Here is a 24322-nt window from a genome sequence, read left to right as displayed (position 1 = left end):
AGAAGGGGAACATGTGAAAAAAATAATGTGCATGAGGGCACATATGTAAACTCCTAGATGTGCACACACAGCCAATTAAAGAGAAGCATGTCAGTGTTTGGCAGGTTGTATGTGTGTGTGAACGCACATCTCTTCTCACAGAAGAAAAAAAGCACATGCCAGGTTGTACTTTTCAGTATTGTATAGTAAGAGTGTTATCTGGGTGATTTACGAAACTGCCATGTGGAAAAAAACGACTGCGGAAAAAAATGTAGGCATCCAATCTTTTGTTTTTTTGGTGTACTTTGTCTGTTCCAAGAAGAACAAAATGAAACATTAAATTTAAAGTAAACTTTTAAAGATACATTAATTTCATTCATCTTTTATCTCATCAGCATTATTCAGTCTAAGAGCGCGAGTCAAAAACATGACTGTCTCCAGTGGAGACATGTTTTGCAACAAATGAAGCTGGCAAGATAATATGGATGCCAAGCTCGCCCACCTGAAACATCTAAGGCAAGGCAAGATTTTAGAGTGTGCCCTTGAGAGGAGATGTGGGACAGCAGCTCACGGCAAGTTGCTTTCATTTACATAAGAAATCACTCACACTCCTTCATTTTGACATATGCCCAGCATATGTGAAACAGGAGTAATGAACTCGCTCAGTTATTGATTTGGTTGCATCAACTTTTACCAAATAGAATGGAGAAGGCTGAAATAAGAGCTTTTGAGAGGAAAAATACTTTCATCCTGGCTTTGAATAAATATAGAAGTATGTTAAAGATGATAAGTTTCTGTCATGCCACATATGCACACACAATACCTGTGAGCATTAATTTGTTCTAATTAGCACTGAAATTATATAATACACAGTAAGCCTATAGCGTAATTACCCTATAAATCCAAACATATCATATTAAATACAAGACATTTTGAGCCCCCTATTTCATAGTATAATATTTTTTCCCCATTAAAAGCCTGACATATATGATCTGACACATGCATTTCACGGATAATCCATTAAAGGGCAGTATCACCCAGCTGATGGCTTTTCTGGCGACCTTGCAAGAGCGCCCCAATTGAGAAAGGAGAGACACCTATACTTATTAATAGTGGGAAATGTTCTGATTTTTGGAAATATTAATATGTTTGATAAGTCCGTTTGTTATTACATTTTTGACAGTTATAAATGTACAAATTTAAAGCATTGTGACCGGATGTATCAAATACGATACAAATCAAAAGTCATATGTTGAAGTTAATTTAAAAAAAAAAAGTTTGTTCAAAAGGTCCAATAAATACTCTATTTACATATTTACAGAATTTTCTCTCATATATTCCATGGTTCAAGGCGATATAGGTTAGTTAATATGTTTACTTGTTTATTTGTACTATGTTTATTTGTACTGACTTACATACCATATCGACAAGCTCATTAAGGGGCTATAAGATTCATACCATAGACATTTTTTAATTTGACCCATTGCACACCAAGCAAAAATAATAATACAAAAAAAATGCTGGTAAAAGACAAATGCTCACCAAGCGATCGACCACCACATACCTACTAAAGGAAAACCTCACAAATACTCCAACCCAGTATCAGTTTTTGAGGGTCTACATATAATAGACTGCTCTGTACTAATTTGCCATCTGGTTGGGTCCTGCGTACCCTTAGTACCAGGAAACATGTTTACATTTTTTTGGTGAAAGCTTTTGTAAATTCTAATTTTGAATTATCACAAAAATAATCAAAATCAAGAACATTTTGATTAACTAACATGTATAACTTTGAACATGCATGTGTTAGAGAGAATATATATGACTTTTGATATGGACCTTTTTTTTCCTTGCCAAAACGTAAAACATAAAAGACAAATAGATTTCTAAAAATGAATACCTTGTACCATCTTTATGCTAACTTGTTTTGGTTTCACAAGATGCTTAATTCACCAAACAAACAAAAAATAAGAATCTATTCTACAATCTCACATTAGTGGTCATTTTTCAAGTCTAAAATTATTATATCAAAGTGGCCTTCATGTTCTAAGTACATCATTACCATTAAATGTCTTTGCATACCTTTTTCACATACGCAAGATACATTTTGCCCATCCTTTGTTTCTGTACATAATACTGTATGTTCAGTGCACATCCCAAATGAGCAAAGGTCAATATCTATGGAGCAGTCTTTGCCCTTGAATCCTGTAATGACAACAACATTGACAAATAAAAGTAAACACATTAAATAAAACGCATCAATGTGTTTGTGGTTGTGTGTTGGACTACGTTAAAGACACTTTTTAGCACATTCATGCAATATTGACTCTTCTTCTTAGCTGCTATGTATGCAATATGTTAATTGAGTGTCTCATTGACAACTCACCGCACTGTCAGTATTTATTATAAATAAAACAGCATGATGTGGTGATACGCATTAGACATGCTTATCCAAATAAAGTCACTGAACTATTGAAATTCTAAATAACTAAATCTGATATAATGATTGGACCAAACAAATTAGTGTCTTCAAATTTAAGAACTTCAGATTGTGCTCGATGGGTTCGGCACAGGTCAATACACGCACCCGCTCATATGATTTTTGATGATACGCCCCCACTCAGCCATCATTGGACGCAGGTGATCATTGCTGCAGGGAATTTGGTGCACTTTGTAGATGACTTGCGGCTGTTGTTATGGTGCGTTGTGATTTCTTTATTATTTGTAATCCCTTCATACTATGTCGAGCAAAAAAAAAAAAAAAAGAAAAAAAGAAAGTGGTCGGACAAATTTGTGCAATATGAATTCATTACATATGATGTTCCACAGGGTTCAATTCTGGGGCCCCTGCTGTTTTCATTGTATCTGTTCCCCCTTGGTTCCATTTTTGTCACGCCGCCACCTGCGTGACAGGCCATGCTTTTATTTTCATAGTCATGTTTCCTGTTTTATTTTGAAGTTCTGATTCTCTTCTCACCCCAGGTCACTTGCCCTTCCTGCAGTTCACTAATTACCGGTCCCCGCCCATGATCATGTCCACCTGCCACCAATCAACCAAGACAATAAAAGCCACCTGCATTCTCCCCTCCGTTGCCGAAGTGTCACACACCGTCAGTGCATGGAAGCGTCCCACAGTCCTTATGTCCTTGTTCATGTTGCCTAGCGTTTTTGCCTTGTTTTTGTGCCTTTTCCTCCCTTTTGGAGCGCCTTTAGTTACCCCTTTTGCCTTGTGCCCTTTTTCCTCCCTAGCGGAGCGCTTTTCGTTGTCCCCAGTACCCTTTGCCTGTTTTTTCCTCCCTAGTGGAGCGTTTTTTGTTCTCCACTTTTTTCCCTCCCTGTTCTCCTCTCAGTTTGAGAGGAGACCCCTGTTGGCCGGGAATAAACCTGCTGCCTGGGTGGCCTACCTTTATCCTGCGTCTGAGTCCTACCTCTCCACGTCGTGTCAATTTTAAGAAAACAGAGGTGGTTGTTTTAAAGTGCTCGATAAAGTTGAGCTGAGTGATGAAGTCATCGTCCTAACTGCGTTATTTGCTTTGCTAAGTTAAGCAATTATAGTCCAGCACAACTAGTTGTCTAGCAAAACTAAAGTAATACTTCTTTAAAGCTACATGTAGATGGGGAATAAAAGAACATAACACTTTCTGAATTCAAGGTGAAGAGAGCCAGATTTGATGAAAAGGTTACTCTCCCTGTTAAGTTTGTTCACCAATAAACCCTATACCTTTTTCTTGAATTTGGAAAAAATATTTTATTTTTCCCATAAAAAGGTTTGATAGGAAACTGCTGCGGTTCCTGGACTAGGTATTGGCCAACTATTCCCCCAACAGTTTTTCTAAAGTGCTTAATAACCAATTGTGCATGCAATTCACTAGGCAGTTAATGTTGCATGAAGGAATGTCACAATTCTAATGTCACAATCTTCAAATAGAACACACTCTTCAGCCTGACAAGCCAACTCTGTTAACACAAAATGTCATCAATGACTTTATTAAAATTAAACTGCAAAAAAAATAAAATAAATAAAGACATTCTATGTTGTCTTGCTATGTCCATTAAAAGTCAGCATGCACTGACATTCCACTGTTAGTGTCTCTGGTGCTCCAAGTCAGCATATTTTAATAGCTAGTTTAATACCATCCACAGGGCTCACTATACATCGGCTGGTAGGGAAGATTAACATTGATGGCTGTATATCACGTCTCCTCCACGTTATCACAGAGACCACTGTTGTTGTTTATTACCTCCACTTAAAGAGATGTTGGCCTTGTTTATCTCCCTACGCATCAGCTATATTGAATGTGAATACAATAAATTAAGATACATTTACACAATCTTGGGTGTTGAGGGGTGCATTTTACGATCCATTCAACTACATATTTAGCAGAAATGGGCAAAAAGCAGGGTATAATGATCTCCTTCATTCTGTTAGTACTTGTTCCAGAATTCAGTTAGTAATGGTAATATGATTGTTTTAACCATATTGTTCACTCATTTTCTTTTTTTTTCTTTCACTCTGAAAAGCTTACATGGGTCTTTTGAATTTTCTTTGCTACACGGTACTATTATACACTACATTGCATTTCAGTTTTGAAGAGAAAAATGGTAACATACTAAATATTATTGGCAGAATTTCATGTACTAATGTTTATTAATTAACTGAAACCACTCAGGAAATGATGGCCACATGGTCCGACTTTTTCGGAAGATGTGAACAAGCCCAACAGAACCCCCCCACCCTTTATTGGGTTTGTGAAAAAAAGATAAGCACATTAAAAACACCTGTCTATAAATCTGTCTATGTAATAAACCAGTAATGGAAGCTTTACTCACACATTGGTGTTCTGTTTTCTGTCTAAATCTAATTTGTGACAAAATGCAGGAAATTAGTAAGAGCAGATAATCCACAGTGATGGATTTATTCTCTCTCTAATGTCATAAACACACCATGTAAAAGGTACCATGCAGGGTTCAAGCAGGTTAATGTTTTTTAATGACTATGCATTTATTGTCCAGGAGCATGTAGTTCCGGGAACAAACTACACTGTGACAACAAGCCTGTAAGAACACTGAATATATAACAAAATAATACGTATAAACATAAACCAAAATGTGTCGAATATGTCAGGAGGTATTCTATTTTCTAATACTTTGACTTTTGCTGTGTTATAACTGAACATGACATTGGACTCAAAATGCCAAACAGTGCTGGAAGCACAAATGCGACTTGTGCAATCAAGTGGTGATTAAATATTTTATTGCCAGAAGGAGTCGTCAAATCAGCTGCTTACTGAAGAATGCAAAACAGCCTTCTGCTATGGGCTGATTACAGGCACTTTCGAGAACACTTGTTATGGAAGATATTACACACCGTAATACCGTTTTAAAGCAAGGTGTGATTGATAAATGTTAACAAGGAAACCGGGACCCGAAAATTTACTTTACAAGTTATAGAAGAGGATTTAGTCATATCATTGTCTCCAAATATGGTCACAGATGGTGTCACATTCATTTTTGAAATTACCGGTACTTAAAATCTGTCTTAATAAAGAAATTAATGTATTTCTTCTAAATCTGTGTTAGTGGGCATTTCTCCTTTACCATAAAAATAAGTCCAACCTCATGATGGGTTATCTCAGCAAAGGAGAAGTCCTCACTAACAGAATTAGACAGAAAATGTATGTGAATAACATTTTGGTTATGAAATCAAAGCAAACATTATTTATATAGCACTTTTCATACACAAAATCCCCACAACACACACGCGCGCACCCCTACAACCTGAAGAACTATGGTTAAAATGGCGGGGCACAGAGAAACTACGTGAGGAAAAACACACACACATATATAAAAAAGCTTAGCTCTTCGGGTTTGGCTCATAACAATGGGAGGAAATATGCATTCAGTGTTTATAAATAATTATGCAAGGGTCAATATGGATTTTTTTTGCGTCAGAGGAAGATTTTGGCAGACAAAAATAAACATTACCAATTAATGTAAAGAATATATAGAATGCTTAAAATAACTACTTTTTAGTTGACAAATTACGGCTTGATATTCTCAAACAAACATACCAGTAATAATAACCTGCCTGCCCTTGTGTACGGTCAAAGATTTTGTGTTCTTTCTGCCAAGACCCTCAAAGTGTAATTTTAATGTTACTTCATTTATCCATTCACATAATGATGGAAGGAAGGAAGGTAATTCACACTCTGATGGCCACAGTGACCTTGAACTATGACTGTAATCGACCAATTCATTTTAATCACTGCAACATATTTCATATCCATTTTGTTGCCCATGTTATTTCCCTGTGCACATAAGTCACAATTTCCACATGAAGTAATTTGCCAAGACCTGCATGTCTTCTGATATGACAGTGACTATGACCATTGAGGAAATGAGTACAGATGGGAAATAAAGCCCCCAAACATAAAACATTCATTTATGGCAGACAACATTGTAGAGGCATAATTAATGGCATTGTATGTTGGTAAACACGATCAATAACAATACACATCTAGTTGGCACTTACCAAGAGGACAATGACAAATGTAGTCATTTATCAGATCCATACATGAGCCACCGTTGAGACAAGGCTGTGACCAGCAATCATTCACATTCTCATCACATCTCCTTCCTGTGGGATAAAGACGGATACATTGAAATTAAAGTCCAATCCTAAATGGATCCACCTCACATAGGCTGATGCTAACATTGTAAACATTCACAAGACAATGACGTTCTGCCTTTATAAAGACAATACTGATATTTATTCGCACATACGATAACAGCATAATGCCATGCAATCACAATAATAAACATGAAATTACAGTCAGAATTAGGTTTTATTACAGAAAGACTTGGGATTGGAATTAAATAAAGTCATTACTGACAAATATTTGACGATCCTTTCATGTCTCATCTCATGTGGAGTGGAGGTCATTGAACACTTCCTCAGGCAGTGCTTGTCTTCTTGTCTACCAAAGGTAATTGTATTTTGGCCATCATGGCCCCATGCATGGACGGACTGGTGGGGGATGTGGGCATTACTCATTGTACTGCAAGATATTCACCTAATTAAGGCAGCTGTTGAGTGTAAATCAGGTCAAGTCCACAAGCACAAGGCACACATTGCACCTTGTGACAGTTATGTTTCCAGGAGCGACCCATTGGGTAAAATTATATTGTTGTCCATTTTACATGGGTAAATAAGGTTAATGTTAGGCTAAGTGTCTAAAACAACACATTTTTAAACATAGTGTAATCATGCAAATGAAAAAATAAAAAATGCTTTTTTTAACAGCATGTGAGTGTTTCCATTCACTCTTTCTCCTAATGCATATTTTCACTTCAGTCCACACCACACCCACTTATGGGTAAATTTCTATTAAGACGGTGTTATTTTAGTCTGATAGACAAACACTTGGTCAAAACAGTGTCTAAATTATTTATGGATTATGGGGCCAATGATAGTGTTATAGTTTATTCCTCTGAATTCTGTGCTGGCAGTGTGGGTTATGTTCCCACTCAATGATAGTGTGCATCAAGGTGCGAATGGAAGTTTTTCTCATATATTTATTAATCGAATATATGGCATTATGAACTTGATGGAACTTACACATGAATTGCGTTCATGAGTATCTGATCAGCATTTTATTGAGATACAATAACCTTCATTACTCCAACAATGGGGAAAGGAAGTGCCCCAATAAGTGTCCCAAATTCAACAGGAAGTGATCCAGAAGTGACCCCAAAGGCTCCAAATTGAACAGGAAGTGACATTGAAGTGCCCCACAAACAACAGGAAGTGTCCCAAATTGAACAGGAAGTGACCTCGAAATGCCCCAAAATCAACAGGAAGTGGCCAAAATTCAACATGAAGTAACTCGGAAGTGTTCCATAATCAACAATAAGTTCTCCAAATAGAACAGGAAATGACCCCAATTGTCCCAAAACCAACAGGAAGTGACCCAAATTGAAAAGATGTGACCCAGAAGTGCCCAATAAGTCAACAGGAAGTGGCCAATATTGAACAGGAAGTGACCCAGAAGTGTCTCAATATTAATTGGGTGCACCTCAGATTCTTGTCTGTAGGTATCCCCAATGCTACTTTCCAACCTGCAAGAGTCAGCAGTGCCATTAAAAATATCCACAGGAATTTCCTAGTTCGTAAATGTTGTCTTACCCTCAAACCCTGGGGAGCAGTGGCATCGATAATCACTGACGAGATCCTCACACGTGGCCCCGTTTGCACAGGGGAAGGTGTCACATTCATTTGTTTCCCTTTCACACAGGGCCCCTTCATATCCAAGAGTGCAACGGCAGGTGAAATTTAACTGCTGATCCACACAAACTCCATGTTCAGAGCAGCCGTGGTCCACACAGTAATCAAGGTCTTTTTCACAGAAGTCGCCAGAGAATCCTGTGGGACAAAGGCACCTGGAAACAGAAGTGGAGAATATCTTATGGCTGAAGTGACAGAAGAGAATGTTTAATATCATAGCTTTGACAATACAGCACTGGGGCAGTACAAAGGCGACGAATCGATGATAGATGCAAACACTTACCTATAACCATCAATTTTATCCACACAAGTTGCGCCATTTTGACACCAATGTTGAACGCAATCATTGACATTTGTGCGACAGTTATGGCCCGACCAACCAGGGCTGCAGATACAGGTGTAGCTGTTGCCGTTATTCAACACGCAGCGACCTCCATTGGCACACGGCTGCTGAAAGAAGATAGAGTGGTTAGATAGATATGGCATCTGAAAACATGAAGTAAATTTATCTTGCATTATATATATATAATCTTACATTGCCCAGGTCAGGAATTGTGTCATTATTTCACAATACAGCTTCTAATCATTTCCTCCTCCTGGCAGCCTGAGAATGAGCCTCATTACTGCGACATGAAATCATGTCTTACAAGACAAGATCAATGACCACTGAGGGCAAAAGCTACAGAGAGCTCTCTCACAAAAAGAGGGAAAAAAAGGATGCCTGCCGTAGCATATTAATGTTTATGTTTTAGAAGGTATACATACAATCCATGCAGCACTAGCCCTGCTACACAAATTCTAAATATTTTGAAGTAATCTCACTACTCTCGTTCATGTTTCTGTAGTGCATTACAGATAGACACTTTAAACATATTGATGTTACAAATCCTCATCAAGGATTCATCCATGTCAGGATGTCATACATTGAATTTAGAAAAAAAAAAAAAAAAAAAAAAGAAGATCTTGCAAACCCCAGTATAAATCGCCTGACTAATAGTGAACTCAAATGTGCAAACATCATGTAGCTAATTACAAAGCCCAATAGAACATTTGTTTAATAAATCTCCACAGATTCAACAAAAAATATGAATGCAGTGCATCTGTTGCTGCCATCTTAAAGCACCTCCATCTGAAGAGAAATCCCACACCATGACTTTGTTAAATTGTATTCTCTTTTCAAATCTGCTTTTTAACGACCTACAAATACACAGGTCTAATTTGCAGACAAGCACAATGTATATTAATGGGATTTGGGAAAGGAGAAATCATACAGTAAAAACATTCAGAGATTTAATGACTTGCTCAAAGTCACTTTAACATTTTTCCCTAACATTTGAATTCACATAACCGAGCAACCAAATAGTACTGAGCACAGTGAAAGACATCTGGCACCTGCATATTGAATCCAACTCCAAATTACACGAAGTATTTCACACATTGAAAACATGTATTTAAAAAATGCAACTAGTCGTGGTGATAATAAAGCCCAACACTAAAACAAAGGTGATCACATTTGCTAAAACACTCAAACGCTGTATTTTACCAAATTATTCCCTTATATTGGTAAGTGTTTTGGAGGGTCTTGAGCCTTTCCCAGATGATACAGGAAGGCAAAATGTGGAGTCCTCCCTGGACTGGCTGCTAGTCACTCATCAATTGAGTGGCAATCCCATGTCAGATACCATAAATCATCTGAACTCTTAAACTGAATATACGGCCAAAAAAGCTTTGATGGTTGTAAATATTTCATCCCACATATATAGTTTATCCTTAGTCGGGTTGTGGATGCTCATGTTCTATCCTAGCTGACTTTGGGCAAGAGACTGGTCTCCTGCAAATCGAAGGATAGATATAAACAAACAATCATTCACACTCACATTCATATCGAAAAGTAAATTAGAGTCTTCAAATTACTGTAACTTAAAAAAATGCTTTGAGGATGTGGGAGGAGGACAGAGTACCAGGAGAAAACCCAACAAGCATAGACAGAGAGAACATGCAAAGTCCACACAGAGATGTTCTAAAGAGAACAAGAATACAAGAGATCTCCTGACTCAGGCAGATAGCTAACTGTTATTGTACTCTGCTGCTGTAGACAACCACATATGAAATCAGAATCAGCTTTATTCGTAAATAAGGAATTCGTCTTCACAGGCACAACCCATCCGAGTAACACGAAAAATGACAATGACCAACACAGGGAGACAGAATGTGAAGCCTGTTGGCTCACTAATTAGCACCCCTGTATTTATTAGATGGAAACAAAAAGGAGACATGAGGAAGGAGTGTAAATTTGACCCACCTGAAGGCTTGAGGGGCAGGGCACACGGCAGGTATACCTCAGACCATCGGCAATATCCAAACACTGAGTCTTTGGTGGACATGTGCTGTTAAGCGCACAAGCATCTATGTCCAATTCACAGTTCTTGCCATGAAAACCTGCAAGGGGGGATTGTTTACTACAGACAGTATTTAAGGCAACATTCAGGCACGGGAATGGTGGCTGGTCTGAATGAATTTATGAGAAAATATTGCAATATCTTAGCAAATCGTGTGGTTTTCACTACAGCATTTCAGTCATGTTTGTGCATACAGGGCTCTTGTGTAGTCACCATTCCCAATCCGAACATAATGCAGAGCTTAACCTGTTGTGGAACTACCATGAGAGGGCATTGATTTAGTACACTTCAGGCACAGCCATGTTTTTTTTTGGAGATACTCACAGACGTGATGTATGGGGAGACTCATGACATAGTGAGGCCAACAGATTTAAAAAAAAAAAATACTTAACTGCAGTGGATCTAAAAGTCTTAATACCAAATGACACTACAATAAAGAAAAAAATAATAACAAAAGGCAAGAAAAATACAACCCTACTGTGTATTACTTTGGCTTTAACACATCCTCTTACAGGCCATCCACTTATAAATCCAGTCATGTTGTCAGACTTTACTCTGCTATGGTGTCCAGAACCCAGAGGTCTATTTTCTTACAACTCTCTTTGTGGGACTTCACCGTGAGGAGATGCAGCAGATGAAGCATGTGAGTGTAAGAGGCTTAGGTTTACTGAGATAAAAGATGAGATTTAGGCTGTAGAAGGTTCACCCTGTGGAAATTCATTGCCATGGATGTGTGAACACCATCTCGCTCCAGTTTACTCAGAGTCAATCCCGGGTTACACCGGATGCGGCTGCAGTGCGGCTGCGGTGCGTTCTGGCGACGCAACCAATTAGATTCCATTAATTTGAATGGTGCAATTTACACCGGTTGCGTGTGCGTTGCATGTCGACTGTGTCTAAGCTGCGGCGTGCTGCAGCCCTTTCGCACGGATAGACCTATTTTCTATTTTTGCCGGATGCCGCAGGCACGGGGAGAACATGCAAACTCCACCCAGGAAGGCCGGAGCCTGGACTCGAACCCGAGTCCTTGAATTAACATTATTCACATTAAAAAGATTTCTTCAAAAGGTCCACATTGTCTAACTAGCAAGGAGTCAGCAGTTGTCAATGTTAGCGGAGTGATTGCCGATAATTACTCTCAGTGTTACTTGCAGAGGGAGGTCTAACCAGTTCAGGAACGGATCTGGGCATTCCGTCATTGACAATTTGCTGACAAATGACGGAAACTTTCAACGGCACCCATTTCATTCAGGAAGGACGAATGATGGATTGATGATTACAGTTTTGTTTGGCTGGAAATATTGATGGATTGTCAAGGACGGAAGGGTGGACCGACTGTTGACGATTGATGAATGACTTTGACAAAATTCACTGATGTGCCCATCTCTCGTATCCTATATTTTCCTAAATCACTTGAAGCATTTAAGAAATTCAAATGTTCTTTAGATCTCGAATAGCAACTGTAACTGTGATCCATATCCGCGACCTACTGTAAGGGATGCAACTGTAAAATAATGGCAGATTCTGAGGCTGGAACACAACTATTACAAAACTATTTTTTGTAACGCTGATCCTACTAGCTGTAGAGGAATACTGTTTTTGTGTGGACCTGAAGATGAAAGTGCCTGTGAGGACTTCAGTGGCCACTACATTTCCTGAACTTATTTGCTCTTGTCTGTACAGCTTGGAGACAAATCTTGGGCCCTTTCAGTATGGAGGGCTGCGTCAAGGACAGTACAAGCTTGTGCAACATAAATTAACATATGAGTGTGCTTCCATCTGAACTTTTGTCAGCTTACAGTCGTTACTCAATGCGTCATTTAGAGTGGAACTGTCCAAAATGCGTGATGTTCAGAGCAAATGTATGTTATTCAATAGCATTCACTGTAGAACCATTACTCTTTGCCAGTCAGATAAATTCTTTAAAATAAAATAAAAAAAACATTATGACATATGATGTGCAACCCAAAGATCTTTCTACCTGCAGTAAAAAGCTCCATTAATGGGAGCAAGGCAACTGCCAGACACTCACTGTGCCCTGCCAACAACACACAGCCCTCGTGAGGGCTCCATCACTTTGCATTTTGTGAATGTAAATTCAGGTCTCAGCCGGTGAGGCAAAATAAGCAATTAATGGAAAATTATTTTGATGGGACTTTCAAGATATATTAGCACAATTCCAATGCATTATTGAAGTCTGTTAATGAGCTCTGTGATTTCTTTCTGCTGTCAATCATGGGCCAAAATTGTTAAACAGAGACATGTTGTCTGTAGCACTCCAGGCTTTTCACTGCTGCCTCAAATGCACAAGTGAAGATGTTTTAATTATTTCTGGAAGGAGGCAGCCCAACCGAAGAGTGGCTTGCACTGATTTCTCACACTTTTCAATCTCTCATACTCGGAATTTCAACCTATTCTTATGTGGCAAAGACAGTCAAAAATCACATAAAAAACGAATTGAAGATTGTATCCATATTAAATTTGGTTTATAATTAGGTTACAAAAAGCATGGTGCATTAGTACAAATTATTAGTATTTATGTACCGTATTTGCCGCACTATAAGGCGCACCTCATTTTAAGGCGCACCTTCAATGTATGACATGTTTTTAAACTTTTTTCATGTATAAGGCGCTACAGTAGAGGCTGGGGTTACATTATTCATCCATTAGATGGTGCTGTGCTAAAGGGAATGTCAACAAAACAGTCAGATAGGTCAGTCAAACTTTATTAATAGATTACAAACCAGCTTTCTGACAACTCCATTCACTCCCAAAATGAATAAACAGCTGTTTTATTATTTTCTCTGAGGTAAAGTATTAGTATTAGCTAGCGATCCAAGATGGTGCGATCTTCTGCACATGCGCGTCATCGATCGAGCAGGGTCAACGATAGCGTCTTGACAGCAAGACCTGTTGCGGCTCAATGTTGATCCATATATAAGACGCACTGGATAATAAGGCGCATGGTCAGCTTTTGAAAAAATTGAAGGCTTTTAGGTGCACCTTATAGTACAGAAAATACGGTAATTCGTCTTAACCTAGCCTAACTCTTAGGTTTACTAAATTGTCAATATTTGTGAATACAAGTGTGAATGGTTGATTTGTCAAGGTAGACCTATGACCTGTCATAGTGACTAGGGATACACTCCCCCATAATCTTGCACACTACAGGCTGTATTGAAAATGTGAGCAGTGATGACAGCGGAAGAAGAAGTAACTGTTTATGTGTCCAAAAAAAATCTTTAATACATGCAGAATTTAATCATGTCGATTTCCCCAGCTTAATTTCCATCCATCCATCCATCCATCCATTTTCTTGACCGCTTATTCCTGACAAGGGTCGCGGGGGCTGCTGGCGCCTATCTCAGCTGGCTCTGGGCAGTAGACGGGGGACACCCTGGACTGGTTGCCAACCAATCGCAGGGCACACAGAGACGAACAACCATCCACACTCACACGCACACCTAGGGACAATTCGGAGCGCCGAATTAACCTGCCATGCATGTCTTTGGAATGTGGGAGGAGACCGGAGTACCCGGAGAAGACCCACGCGGGCACGGGGAGAACATGCAAACTCCACCCAGGAAGGTCCGAGCCTGGACTCGAACCGGAGACCTCAGAACTGGGAAGCGGATGTGCTAACCACTCGACTTCCGTGCAGCCCAGCTTAATTTCCTCAGGCAAATTGTGTTTTAGCTGAGGGATGCCACTGGCAAAGGCTAATCACCGCAGGTTTTCTGTGAACACTGAAAAGGCCAGAGGGTGCCTGGCTAAGACTCAGAGGCTTGATTCACTGCACACAAGTGCGAAAGGTCTGCACCACTGCTTGCCACCATAGCTAACACCGGTATCTATGCACAAAGACCTATTTGGTGAAAAGGACATACCTGTGGGACATTGGCATTCAAAGTGTCCTACCAAGTCAAAGCACGTGCCATTATGCCGGCAGGGATTGGAGTGGCACTCGTTGATCTCCGTTTCACAGTGTGTTCCTGAGAAAGAAAAAAAAAACACAAATATGCAACTAAAATGTCTGTTCATAGGTGATTTAAAAAAAATAACATAATACAGTCTTGGACAAAACATTATGTACACCCCGGATTCCCATTTGTGGTCTCCCTCCCACCCGGTTGGCCATCTTAGAGACAACATTAGGTACAGCCCGGATTCTTGGACTGCCCCCCAAAGACTAGTACTACTACAAGTATTACTAGTAACGAGCAACAACTAGTGCAGGGGTAGGGAGCCCTGGTCCTCGAGAGCCACTGTCCTGGTAGTTTTCTTGATGAATATTTGTTGCTCTGCTAAAGCTCAGAAACAGACGTGTTCTCGCGCTCTGTCAGCAGAGGGAGGGTGTACTTCCAATTCAGGCTATTAATTCAAAATGCCCCCCCATCAATAATAGGAGGCGCGAAAAAATTCCTCCCATGACAGAAGCGCTTTCATTTAACAGCAGAATGGAAAAGATTAATATCATCAGCAGCTTTGCTTCTGCATACACATCTTGGAAGAGTTACTTTGTAACTGTAAATGTATTATATAGTTAATGTTGATATTTTAACAAGGCTGAGTCAAGGTATGGCAGCATGGTGGAGTATGTGGCTAGCATGTCTGCCTCACAGTCATGATTTTGGCTATTTTCATATCAGGCTGAATCTTGTCTCCGGCTTTCCTATGTATAGTTTTCAAAATGAACCCATGCTAGAGTGTGCTTGTCCGTCCACCTGTGTCCAGTGATTGACTTATGAGAAGCACAAAGCCTCGCCTAAAGTTGGCTGTGATAGCAGCTGCTAGCACAGTTCATCTGCTACCCAATAATGTGTATCTTGAAAAATATAACAGGACAATGTCTGCCATGATAACTCCACATCATCCTGTTTATACTGTACATATGTATTAATTGATGGACCACTCAGCACACCTCTCACAGTGTATTACCACTAATACTGGTCTTTTTTTTCTTTTGTTTCGCACCTGTCTAAACTGATCAGACATTATTTAAAAAGTATGATGCAAAACAACAGGTAGATTGTGATAGCATTCACATCATACAGCCATAAGGTTGACTTGTTTTACTGTCTGTATAATTTAATAAAGACATTAAATGCTTTTGATTTACATCCAAACTCAAAAGTAAATTACAGATCACAACTGTAGCAGTGGCAAAAGAGAACAAAAAAAGTGTCTGTTGCAGCAGATTTAAATTTTGTGAACAAGGCCAGCATAATTTACGTCAACAAGTGTTCTAGTGTGGAAAATAAATCCTTACTAAATAAAGCCTCCATACTATGGATTGAGCAGTACATCCAGAGTTATGATCTACGATGATTGGAATACAGTGGGTGTTTTCAAGGCAATGCTTGAAATTAAATTGGTCTTTTTATGCTGCATGGCTCGAAAATTCAAGAGGCAAAAAAAAAATCCCAAGATAATGGAAAATGATGAATTTTATCAGTCACTAAGACCTGCCATAGTGCAAGAGACAATTTTCTATTACTGAAGTGGGAACAGATTTTTAGCAGGTGAAAAGAAGTGGAAAATCTTGTCCGTGTAGTGTATGTAAGGGCTTATCTGGCTGACAGGTGAGTGTGTCATGACTTAATGCTAGATCAGGGAAATGCACTGCAGTGATGGATGTGCATGAGAAAAAAAAACTACACTCTATATAGGCCTGTATATATATTTTTTTAAGATATAAAAACAGTATGAATGCTTCTACAGGAATCTACACAGTATATTGTCACTCACTGTCTATGCTGGTCAAATATAACCTTATGAAGTGAACGAGGCAGAAGCAAATCTAAGATGGCAGCATATTGAGTAGCATAGAAGAAATACAGAGGGTAGAAATGAATCGTGAAAAAACATCAGAATGGGCTTTTGAAGATATGTAACATGACAAATGAGTTCATCTGAAAGCAACATATTTCTTGCCAAGGTTTGTCTAGAGTTGATCTTCATATATAATTCTGCATAATGGCGGATGACAACACGGCTGTGATCAAATAGATGATACTATATATATATATATATATATATATATATATATATATATATATGTAATATGTAAATTATATATGTGTGTATATATGTAAATTAGAACATAACTCAAACTGTGTGTGATTTTCTTTCAAGCTGCATTTTCCACCTGCTTAATGAGGTTCGAGGTAAAAAGTCACTGACAGAACAGACCTTGAGCTGGTCGCAGGCCCATCATTCCAGGCACTTAATCACTGTTTGTTGCGAACATGGCAGCAAGAACCCAAAGCTTCACAACAATGTTGACCTCACTTTGATGTATTTACACTACTAGAGGTCAAAGACAGTTGCTAAATAGGTAGATGTGTCCTCCACATGTTCCATCTCAACCTTTGGCTTCACGTAAGTCATGGTAAGATACGCTTGAGGACTAAAAGTCCTTGTTGGACTTTTTGTGGGCATGTTGTCAACATTCAAGTCAGCTTCCATTTAAATATATTTATACGAAATACTAGATAGACTAATTAAAACATCATGTGTGTAAAAATTTGTCAATGTTGTGGACTGAATTGGCATGACTGCTTTACATGCATGCAATTCTGTCTTCAGGGAGTACAAATACTCAATAACATTTCATGCTACAATGTAAGCATCTTCCTGATTTCGTTCAATCAATGGCATATGCTATGTTGTTGAGGACAGCTAAGACAACGTTATCTCACCTGTGAATCCATCTGGGCATTTGCACATGTACTGTGGAGGAGACGACATCTGGCTTGTTGTAATACATGTGGCTCCATTCAAGCATCTGTTGGGTTTTATCAGGCAGGCATTGCTCACATATTGACAAAACTCTCCCATCCATCCTGGGGGACAGATACACTGCAGCAAAACCATAGTGTAGGTAAACTTGGAGAAATATATTTTTCTAATATATACACAAATAACATGAGCAGTGTCCATTGTTTTCCATTGTAATCAGCATATGTCATGATTTGATTTAACCACTCAATTTTTCATTGTTGTGCCTCGGAATCATTTCAGTGAAATGTGTCCTTTATTGTCAACCATCTGCTAAAAATATGGTGTCATTTCTCCAAGACTGTACTAGAGTTGCCATGATCAGAACATTTGGGTATTTATCAGCAATATTTCTGACATCAGTGTGAATCTTTCAATCAACACAAAACGAACAGATGGCAAGGCCAACCTAATGTTAAAAACACAACATAAAAACATGCAGGGGCCCCAAAATGGAACCCTGTGGAACACCATACGACAGTGCGGCAGAGTGGGACACAGATTAACCAAGACTACAAAAAGTCCTGCTTGCCAAGTAGGATGTAAACCACTGTAGAGCGCTATCACATCCTAGTGCTGTTGTAATGTTTCAATAGTGTCAGCGAATTCACTTGCAATGCCCCAGTTACTGTGCTGTACTGAACCCGCCCCCTAAAGTGGAGCTTGTTCAAAGTTCATACTTTTTTATTCTATGTACAAATCTACTTAGGCCACTAATAGTGTGATAGATAAACAAAAAAGAATCAAAACAAATTGAAAATAAGAAAAACAATTGCATATGGGCAGGTTACAGTACGTCCTGTCAAAGTACTGTATAACATACACACATTGATGGAGATTGTAGTTAATTCTCAGATGTCTAATAGTACAAGGCTGATGATAATCAAGTGCTATGGGGTCATCACGAAGGAGTCTTGGGTGTCATACAAATTTAGATGTTTGTGAAAAGTGCACAAAGAAAGGCAACTTAAACCAGAAGGTTTCTTGTCATGCAATGCACCCACACTTAACGATTGATGGCCTGGAATTAGTTTAGTGCTATGTGTAGACAGTTTGTACCATCATACTTGTTTGTTCCAATTTATTATTATTATTTATTCATTTATTTATTTATTTTGGTGACCTAATTTACAGTATATGAGTCAAATAGAATGACTTTTGAATGAACATGTGACATGTGGCTGTTGTGTTTGGGGCTTCAAGCTCCAGAGGCGCTAAAGACTGTTTTTATTAACGTTTCATATTCTGCTAATTTGAAGCATCTGTTACAATCAAACTAATCAATGTCGTATTAGAGGAGCTCACATGATCCTTGCAGGTGCAACATGAGACATATTTCTGGGGCCTCTGAGTATTTGATTATGACCGAGACATTGAATTACTCACCTGATATCCGGCAATTACACTCAAACACAATCCCTCATTTAGACAGTTGATATTGAGCAGGCGGCAGTAGTCAATTACTTCTCCACAATTCTTCCCTGAAAAGCCCCGCAGACATCTGTTGAAAGGAGGTGAGTGTCAGAAAATCATTTCACCCAAAGCCTCAGGCGCTAACAAGCTATATTTTTACACCATGTCTGGACTTATACATTTGGTTTCTACTTTTGGTGTACGGATGAAAGTGTCAAACATTCTGCCTTCATGAAGACAGTACAGTATGTGCACATTCATCTCTATGGATTCAGCTGATGTTACTGATGAAGTGGACAGTGACTGTAGATCTTCTAATTAAGTTTTATTAAAATTAATGTTTTATTATTGAGTCTTATGAAGTGATTTCCTTCTGACCAATCTATGGTACAGATTTAGATAATGGGAATTTAGAAATATGCAGAGGGCTTTGTGGTGGTTTTAGGCTTGCAAAAAACTATTTCCCTCCTCATGAAACTATCCATTGTGCTTGAATATGTACAGTATTATTCAACTGTGCTACAAAGAACTATTAATCGCTATACTGAACATGAACATATGGTTTCAGTTTGATAAGCATCGACCAAGCAGGGATGAGGAGAATGGAATAATGTAATCTACAAGAAGAATGTAATACAGAAGAATGCCTACCTACACGAACATTATAATCTAAAAGAACAATGTGTTATTTTGTGAAAGAAATCTTTCAAGACCACATTACATGTCAGCTTCTATTTTACTGGTTTCAAAAGAGTACATATTGAAAGAGCTTCACATTTAGTTGTAAAAAAAAAAAAGAGAAACAAAATCAACAATGAATTTTGTTCAGAATGTAATTATTTTAGAGCATAAAGTCCACACATTGTTTAAAGATAATTATAATATACAGTACACACTATTTTAGATGGTTTTGTTTTTTCCTGATAGAGTGAAAAAATGCTCAATTCTTTTACAATGGTGCCTTGAGATACCAGTCTAATTTGTTCTGTGACCAAGCTCAGAACTCAAAACACTCGTATCCTCCTGACTACCAGCAATTCAAATTTGTCCTCTGTAGTGGACCTTTTTAAACCTGAATATCTCCCACCAAGTGCATATGATTGAATTAACTCATTTTATGCTTTATTGAGGACATTCAGAGGTTTCCAATGATACCAAATGTGTAGGGCTTTGCTACCTTTGATTGCATCATAAAAGAAAATGGCTTCCCTCAGTGCAAGCACTTTTTAGGGAAGAGGAAAAGTAAGTGTAACACCTTTTATTGAACAAATTTAGGCATTAAATGTTGTTAGCATGTTTTCTATAAGACTCTTAAGAACACATTAAAGTATTTTTTTAATTATTTTAACTGTATTTGAGCCTAGCATTTAAGTTAAAAAAAAATGTCCTCTGTAGTGGACACATAGCATAAAAACAAAAACTTTTTTTTTTTCCAAATTTTATTTTTTCAAAAATTTCTTTTGCAGTATTCCAGTTAGTTCGCAAAGATTGGGGAATATCAAAATAAATATGATTGGACAATATTTTTTTTTTCCTGGTAGTCAGAATATCTCAAATTACTGCACCCTATACTATAAGTATACTATGCTACACTACACTAATATAATTTGGACTAACTGAAATACATCCCATCGGCGTACACATAGATAAATTACCAGTCATTGTGCTCCGCTAATAATGAGGAACTGGTCTTAGCCAATAAGGCCAGGATGTTTTTTTTTTTTTTTTGTCCCAGTCCTCCCCTAGCCACAGCTGAATACTTTATCCTAAAACTGCCAGAGGATGCACATTTTTTAGCCATTGATTAAACAATTTGATGCTCAGTTGAGTGGCAAAATAAACACCAGCGCCACGTTAGTCATTAAAAAGAAAGATGTTAACTTGTGAAACAGCACGCTTACTGATATTTAGTCAGTTTGGGGAAATAATGGCGGCTGAAAGGACAGATAAATAAACTCAGTATGGCTTTAAGGACAGGCAGGACAAATTTTACCAAGTATTGTTGTAAAATTTATTTTGAATATCACCACAGGTTGCTATTTGAGTATTCAATAGAAAAATAAATTGTGTTCACATTGAAGGGTGATGAAAAAATTTGATCAAAATGTATCTAGCATGTCTTATTTCCAGGCAGTTAGAAAGAAAGAACAGCGTTAGATCGCTGTGTGTGTTTTGTGTGTTTCACCTGCACACATAATCACGTCCCCTGGACACACAGGTGGCATTATTGAGGCACGGTGATGGGCTGCACACGTTCCGTCGCCCACTCTTGCATGCTGGGACCACTTTACCATCTGCACACACACATTCAGAGGCCTGCACACAGGGCAAGAACAAACCAGGTCATGTGAAAACAAGGCTGGATTTCACACATGGCTGAATGCTATCTTTTTCTCTAATGGTAAAATTGTGCCTTCAGTCAATGTTGGAATGAAACCCAAAATTGCTATTTTTATTAGTAAACTGTAGATATTTTAATCTTACAATGAGATAAAGTGGAACCTCAGATTTCAAATGTCCCAATGGTAATACAATTTGGGAATTGAGCAACATGTTTTGTGTGATGTTGTGAGAAGGAAACGTAACGACTAGAGATGTACACCATTTTGTATGTTGTGATGTTGCTACTGTAAGACATTCGGGAAAAAACAACATTGGCTGTGCACAGACAGAAATGTCTCCCAAAGGACACTCTGATAGGGCTTGATCATGGCAAGAGTAAGTTGTCACTGTCAGTGGGCTTTTCACAATAACGACCGAGTCAGTCCACATTATTCCTTACTTTATCATAAATTGTCCACATTATCAACACCGAATAGTTTGGCTCAATTTACATTGCTTGTTTGTGGATCATTAGATCAGCTCTGTGTATGTGGGTCTATTTTTACTGCCAGAAATATGAATGGGCAGTTAAAACAACAGTTGACTTATCATATATGTGGAAAGGCTTAGTTCATAGTGAAGGAGTTGGATCATCACAGTTATTATTGGCTCAAAATATTGGTGAAATGTGACTGTTGATGAGGTAAAAAGCTCATTCCCATCATCACATGTCCACATGGCCAACCAGTGGCTTGAAGCAGGGGGTCCAAAATGGCCACGTTTGTGCCGTAGCCACATTTGTACGCTTGAAAACCTCCAATTATAGAGCAGTTCCCAAATGCAATGATAAATCAGTTGAAACCCCACCAACGCAAAACATATCCAATATATGGACTCCCAAAATGTCCACAAAAAAATGTCCCATGAAAATAAATAAATAAATAATCACTTTTAAAAGGGTAACTATCTATAAAAATATTAAGTAAATAACTAAATACAAAGGTAAATAAATAAATATAGTAGAGTTATAATATTTCTAAGTGCAGATTTTGATAGATGCCCAAAATACATAGATATAGCAAGTTACAGGTCTGCATGTGGACCTCCAAATAGGATCCAAAATTTTGTGTGCAATTCCCAGATCCCAAAAATAAACATGGCACCCAAAATTTGAAGGGTCATAACTCGAAAATTGTTTGAGCTAGGAGACTCAAACTTCATATTTTCATTTGACATCATAAGGTACTAATAGAAAAATCGGGCAAATGAAAGAGGTGTCACTGGGGAGGGTGAGAGACTTAACATGAAATGACCCAAAAGGACACTTTGTGCATCAAGGAAAAAAGGGGCAGGTCCCAGAACACCTAAAGCACCTCCCTCTGCACATCTCTAGTTTCCCAGTGAGACGTGAAAAATATAGAGCATACATAAAAAGCAAACAAACAATAAACACAAGAGCAATTTCAAGCAGCCTTTTGAATATATATGCAATCATCCACTCAAATTGTTGCAGCCACTCTTTCTCATTGCTCATCTTCAGGAGGAAATATTAATTGCTGCCGCTGCCTTTTAGATGAGACCTTTTGATCCTATTTCAAGTGACTATCATATATTAATTTCCATGTCCTCACGAAAACAAATACGGGAAATTAAGTCCTCACGTGTTCTCCTGCACTGCAAATTTGATCTTGCTGACATGCGTTTGACATGCAATCAACGGCGAATGCAGAGTCGCAGTAGAGGCCCTTGAAGCTTTCAGGACAATGACACACCAGACCTTTGGGTGTCTCCTCACATGTGCCTCCATTTCTGCATGGATTTGGATTACAAGTGAATTTTCTCTCGCAAAGAGGGTCTGCAAAACAGAAAACATAGCCTTTATGTTACAACGTTAATCACACTGAGGAAAAGGATTTCACTGTGAAGTGATAAGAAGTCATTAGGAAATTGGCAGATATTACATAATCAGAAAAGGGATTTGATGTGAATAGTGCTTTTCTCTCTTCAAGGTAATCAAAATGCTTTTACAGTGTATCCTCATGCCTCATTCTCCTACCAAGGTAATAGGCGCAACTGGGCTTTAGGTATCCTGCACAAGGATACATCAGCACGGTCATGCAAGATTGATGACCACATTGTTGCTTGAGTCCAACCTCCCCACATCTCAGTTCATCCATCCATTTTCTTGACCTCTTATTCCTCACAAGGTTCGGAAACATATCAGTTCAGTATCGTGAAATGATTACAAAAGCGATTTTGTCTTACCCCTAATATTTGCATGGTGTCTGGCAGTCACCATTTAAATTTCTTTCTTTTTTTTGCCATTTGACTTCAGTTAAAAAAATAAATAAATCAAATATATTTTCATCACAAATAAAATAAAAAGGCATCTTATTTCCATTAAAATAAGAAAGTATTTTTTTGTTTGTTAGTTTTTGGTGACCTATTTTATGGTTTATAGAAAATAGTGTCAGACGTAAGAAATACGCAGATGAAACTTTTCATTATGGGGCAGGGGGAATGATTTTTTTTTCCACTTTACGAAGCCTTTAACCTTTATTAATACAGGTAAGGAAATTGAGGACAATTTGTCATTTTGCAATGCCAAACTGGAAACTGACCGCAGGATATATATATATATATATATATATATATATATATATATATATATATATATATATATATATAATTAAAAAAGACAAAATAAAGAAGAAAACTCATCAAGATTCACACCAAATCTTAAAGGGGAAGTCACCCCAGCCCCCCAATTTTTTGACAATAAAATGTTATATGCAGACCCACTATAGTCTAAATGTGATATCCTGGTTTATATTGTGTTTGTGGATAATGAGTTGAGCAGCAAAATCCAGCCATTTCTATTCATCTCAGGAGGTGGCTATTTTGCCACTTGTTGTCGACACCAATGTTGCTCAGGTAACAACCAATCACAGGTCAGCTTCTGAAAACAGGTGAAAATTTGTTTTGCATAAAACAAACAAACTTCAAACAAACTAACCAACTAACCAACCAACTAACTAACTGGTTCGGATTGAATACCAATCATTGACAACTAAGAAATCCTTAAATGCTTCACCTAGCAAAAATCAGGTAAGATAAGGAGATAGTAGCTAAGCTTGCTAGCCAA

At 38.2% G+C, this 24322-nt stretch overlaps 1 protein-coding gene across 3 annotated transcripts in view; it reads right to left on the bottom strand.

Annotated features, from left to right (window-relative positions):
• The window catches only part of eys (eyes shut homolog), a 175017-nt gene that overhangs the window by 127319 nt on the left and 23376 nt on the right, over nucleotides 1-24322 (bottom strand). For 2 of the 3 annotated variants that reach the window (XM_077495542.1, XM_077495544.1), the window contains exons 4-13: nucleotides 22839-23032; nucleotides 21041-21171; nucleotides 18829-18943; nucleotides 17364-17523; nucleotides 14550-14654; nucleotides 10566-10702; nucleotides 8547-8713; nucleotides 8165-8418; nucleotides 6512-6616; nucleotides 2062-2184 (exon numbers count right to left, since the gene is read on the bottom strand). In XM_077495542.1, coding sequence (XP_077351668.1) covers nucleotides 2062-2184; nucleotides 6512-6616; nucleotides 8165-8418; nucleotides 8547-8713; nucleotides 10566-10702; nucleotides 14550-14654; nucleotides 17364-17523; nucleotides 18829-18943; nucleotides 21041-21171; nucleotides 22839-23032 — 1491 coding nt within the window. The remainder of the gene's footprint in view (nucleotides 1-2061; nucleotides 2185-6511; nucleotides 6617-8164; nucleotides 8419-8546; nucleotides 8714-10565; nucleotides 10703-14549; nucleotides 14655-17363; nucleotides 17524-18828; nucleotides 18944-21040; nucleotides 21172-22838; nucleotides 23033-24322) is intronic. The other variant, XM_077495543.1, reaches the window with a different exon arrangement.

This window comes from Festucalex cinctus, chromosome 14 (assembly GCF_051991245.1).
Source record: "Festucalex cinctus isolate MCC-2025b chromosome 14, RoL_Fcin_1.0, whole genome shotgun sequence".
NCBI classification, from domain to species: Eukaryota; Metazoa; Chordata; class Actinopteri; order Syngnathiformes; family Syngnathidae; genus Festucalex; species Festucalex cinctus.
Note: the sequence above shows the minus strand (reverse complement) of the source record. Positions and strands in the feature narration are given on the sequence as shown.